At 38.6% G+C, this 3,956-nt stretch overlaps 1 protein-coding gene across 1 annotated transcript; it reads left to right on the top strand.

Annotated features, from left to right (window-relative positions):
* The first annotated feature begins 1,158 nt into the window (after window positions 1-1,158).
* LOC125711332 (uncharacterized) lies at window positions 1,159-3,560 on the top strand. Its single transcript, XM_048980134.1, has 4 exons — window positions 1,159-1,621; window positions 2,294-2,449; window positions 2,584-2,676; window positions 3,167-3,560. The coding sequence occupies exons 1-4, from the start codon at window positions 1,277-1,279 to the stop codon at window positions 3,482-3,484; spliced, it is 912 nt and encodes a 303-aa protein (XP_048836091.1). The 5' UTR covers window positions 1,159-1,276; the 3' UTR covers window positions 3,485-3,560.
* The last annotated feature ends 396 nt before the right edge of the window (window positions 3,561-3,956 follow it).

Here is a 3,956-nt window from a genome sequence, read left to right as displayed (position 1 = left end):
AGGTAATACCTGTCACCTCTTTCCACTTGGCTGTTTACTAACCTGTTTCTGTGCATGCACTAACTCTATGTCACTGGTAGGGCTGAGCAATATTTTAATATTCTATCGATATTCTGATAGACTAGATATCGTTTGGGATTTTGGATATTATAATATCAGAATATAGCATAAGTGTTGTCTCTTCCTAGCTTTAAAGGTTACATTACACTAAAGTGATGACATTTCCTGAACAAGTAATTATTTGTCTTTACCCACAGTTGTTATAAATGCATTGCAGATGATTATTTATCAAAAATCTCATTGTGTAAATATTTTGTGGAAGCATCTTAGTCATCACCACTATATCACGATATCAATATTGAGGTATTTGGTCAAAAATGTCATATTGCCTATTCCAACCTAAAGCAACTAATTTGAACACCATTAACAATAGTATGACAATTCATTTTTCATGCTACTATCGTTATGTCACTGGCTTCTTGTCTGTGGATTGCTCAGTGTTTGCTTCACCGTCCTTTTTGTTTTACATATAATCAATGTCAGTTGGTTGCTTTCTAATTTAAATGCTTTTAATTTATACATATTTAATGACTTTATACTTTTATTTTCATCTTTTCTAGACTGACACATTTGGATGATGGCTGCACCAGTAAAACTGCGGATTATTCTTGGTTCCAACAATGCTGAAAAACTGACCATAGAATCAGGCATGCCAAAGTCTGTTGAGGATCTTTCAAACGAAATCAAACGTCAGTTTGATATAGAGGGGGACATTAGACTCCAGTACATGGACAGTGACTTTGGTAATGAGTTTGTTAACCTTAACCAAATTTGTGACATTCAAGACAAGAGCACAGTGAAAATCATCCGGTTGTCAGATGCTCTACACCTCAGCCAAAGCAGCATGAACCAGAGTGGGGATGAAACATCTTTGCCATCATCTTCTGACACAATAATACTCTCCTCTGATTCAGAAACTCCTCGATCTCAGTGGCCCACAGAATTCCAAGTCCCAACCTTTTCCTATGATGTGGAGATGCAACTTCGAAGTGCAAACCAGGACTTCATATCAAATGGAGTTCTTCTGTCCCCCGGTCATAAACTTAAATCAGACATCTTGGAAAATCTGGCTCAGGAAATCATCAAGTTCAAGGCATATCCCTCAAACTTAGAAATTGAATCTGTTGCTGAAGCTTTAATCAGAGCACATCCATGTTTGAGAGAACAGGGATCCTTCAGTGGTTTCTACGGCTGGAAAATAAGTCTTAAGTACAAGATGGCCAACTACAGGACAAAGCTTAGAAACTTGGGGTGTCCGGAACTGAGCATCAATTCCCTCAAGCACAAACCTGCAGATAGATGTCAGCCTGCCTACGATGTCAAAAAACCGAGGAAAGCAGAAGTAAATTTTTGTCCTCCCTATCCTGCTGGAGAGACCCAGGACAGTCTTGAAGGTGAAAGATTGGCATTGTTATCTGAGGTCAAGAAGAGACATAATGATAAAGTTGTCAGAGAAAAGATGGCCAAGACCTTCGCATACAGAAGACAGGAGGTCGTTAGAAACAAGCCCATGATCGTGGAGTTCAAGATCAGATGGCCAGGACTGTTCACTGTGGCAGAGGTATGAAATTCAATAATTTATTTTTTTGGCAATTCTGCTATATTGGATAGTGACAATGTAGAGAGAGGACGGGCAGGGGAGAGAGAAGGGATGACATGCATCAAAAGGCCTAAGGTTGGATTTGAACCCCAGCTATAGTCAATATTTGTTGTCATTTGATACAATGTAACATCCATCCATCCATTTTCCAAACCGCTTATCCTACTGGGTTGCGGGGGGTCCAGAGCCTATCCCAGAAGCAATGGGCACAAGGCAGGGAACAACCCGGGATGGGGGGCCAGCCCATCGCAGGGCACACTCACACACCATGCACTCATACGGGTAATTCCAATTAGCCTCAGCATGTTTTTGGACTGTGGGGGAAAAAACGGAGTACCCAGAGGAAACCCCATGATGACATGGGGAGAACATGCGAACTCCGCACACATGTGAAGACTCGAACCCGGGTCCCAGAGGCGTGAGGCAACAGTGCTAACCACTGCACCACCATGCCGTCCAACAATGTAACATATGAATGGTAATCATTTTGTGTAAAACGTAACCATGGCACAGGAAGTACTATTGTTTAGAGCACGGCCTGTTTTTTTGTACATTCTTGTGTATTTCTGTTTTAAATGTTAACATTATTTGTACCTATTAAAAAAAAATTATTTGTGGAAATTATGTTTTCAGATGGAAGCAGAATTTGTGAGGATCACTACTCGTCCCCTTGTCTCAAAGTTTCATGCACAGCTTGACCAACACACTGCCCAGCTCTTCAAAGTGTTGAAGAAGAAAGGAGGCTCTGCAGGGAATAAAATCAGCAGGATTTTGCTCCCAATCAGACAGGTATGTTTTGCTATCCATAGAGAAACTTTATTTTAATTATTATAAGTTGATGCCGACTAGTCAGTTTTGACAGGTAAAGTGAAAAGATAAGTCAAAAACCCTAACCCTAATATTTCTTTTTTTTCTCTCTTTAGAATGAAACCATTGAAAAGAGGAGAGAGTGCATCCTGAAGGCACTTTGTATCTATCTGAACGAAGACCCGAACATCCTCTTCAAAGAATACCTGGTTGGTAATTTTAATAGTTTAGTTTCTACCTGTAACAAATCAAATTTTGAATAAGTAATCTTGTTACTTTGTTAAAATTTGCATGGAATGAGTTTCTTTAAACTTTTTTGGAAATCTAAATACACTCACTGAGTATTTTATTTGGCACCCCTGTGCAACCTGAGCGCATGTAACAGTAGAATTTGTAGTTGTGTACAGTGACTTGTATCTGTAAGTATGAGTTGTGAACTTGTACAATGATTTTTTTACAGAATTTTTTTCACAAAAAATCTACAAGCACACAACTCATACTGACACACATATACAAATCACTGCACACAACTACAAATTCTACTGTTACAGGCACTCAAACTCTTTTCACCAATAATACCTTCAAAATCATGCTATTTTCATTAAAGGAAACCAGAAAGGCAAAAGTTAATCTTTGGAATTCTACGAAATCTGTGATTTCATAGATTGGTTGTGTCTTTTCTTTCTCCTCTATGTAAAGGATACTGATGATACTGCTGTACAGAGGGAGCTTGAGCAACTTACCCTTGGCATCTACAGCGTCAAAGTCGAGGGAGGTGATGCAACCACTCCACCAGCTGATGTTGGAATAGTGATCGAGGGTGTTGAAGTTCTGCATGACCTGGGAGATGTCACCTCTGCATGTGCACTCTTAATGGGTGTGATATATGCACTGAACCTCAGTTATCCTATGGAACTTAAAGCCTTCTTTGAAGTACTTCAGAAGCTCTTCCTTCAACTGGATGCTACCAGACTCTCAAGCAAGGTACAGATGCTCAAGAACAAACTGTATGAATGAATGAAACAGAATGCTGCAACACGAGCTGACTTGTTTGTAAAAATGTTTCTAATTTCTAAGGTTTTTTCCTTCCATATAGTACCAAATTAAAAGTTGACAGCAGCACGTGTGTTGTTATGAGCAGATTGTAATGCTGTTACTAAAAGTCTGTTGTATTATTGGGCTGTATAAAGGCAGTTTACAACTGTTAGTGTTGTACCATGCTGCACCATAATGTCTACTAGGGTTAGTTATGGGCTTTTATTTTGGACCCAGTGGCAACAAGATGTTAAATGAATATTGTTGAATAAAGGAAATAAAAATATGTCTGGTGTACCAAATTCATTTGTGTGGAACCTGTTGACAAAATAGAATTAGGTCACACTAACTACTATAAAATAAGTTGGATGAAAACATATTTCAATAAATTGAACTTAAATTTTTTATTTTACTTCTACTAAGATATATATGTTTAGAGGACGAATGTAAAATA

This window comes from Brienomyrus brachyistius, chromosome 17 (genome assembly GCF_023856365.1).
Source record: "Brienomyrus brachyistius isolate T26 chromosome 17, BBRACH_0.4, whole genome shotgun sequence".
Classification (NCBI taxonomy): domain Eukaryota; kingdom Metazoa; phylum Chordata; class Actinopteri; order Osteoglossiformes; family Mormyridae; genus Brienomyrus; species Brienomyrus brachyistius.
The sequence above is the reverse complement of the archived record's forward strand: the minus strand, read 5'-3'. Positions and strand labels throughout refer to the sequence as shown.

Bases quoted from the DNA above. Each gene is read 5' to 3' on its own strand.
- LOC125711332 (XM_048980134.1), top strand. From the start codon at position 1,277: ATGGCCAACTACAGGACAAAGCTTAGAAACTTGGGGTGTCCGGAACTG. The intron at 2,450-2,583 runs GTATGTTTTGCT...TTCTCTCTTTAG, and splicing joins TTTTGCTCCCAATCAGACAG to AATGAAACCATTGAAAAGAG. The intron at 2,677-3,166 runs GTTGGTAATTTT...CTCTATGTAAAG, and splicing joins TCCTCTTCAAAGAATACCTG to GATACTGATGATACTGCTGT.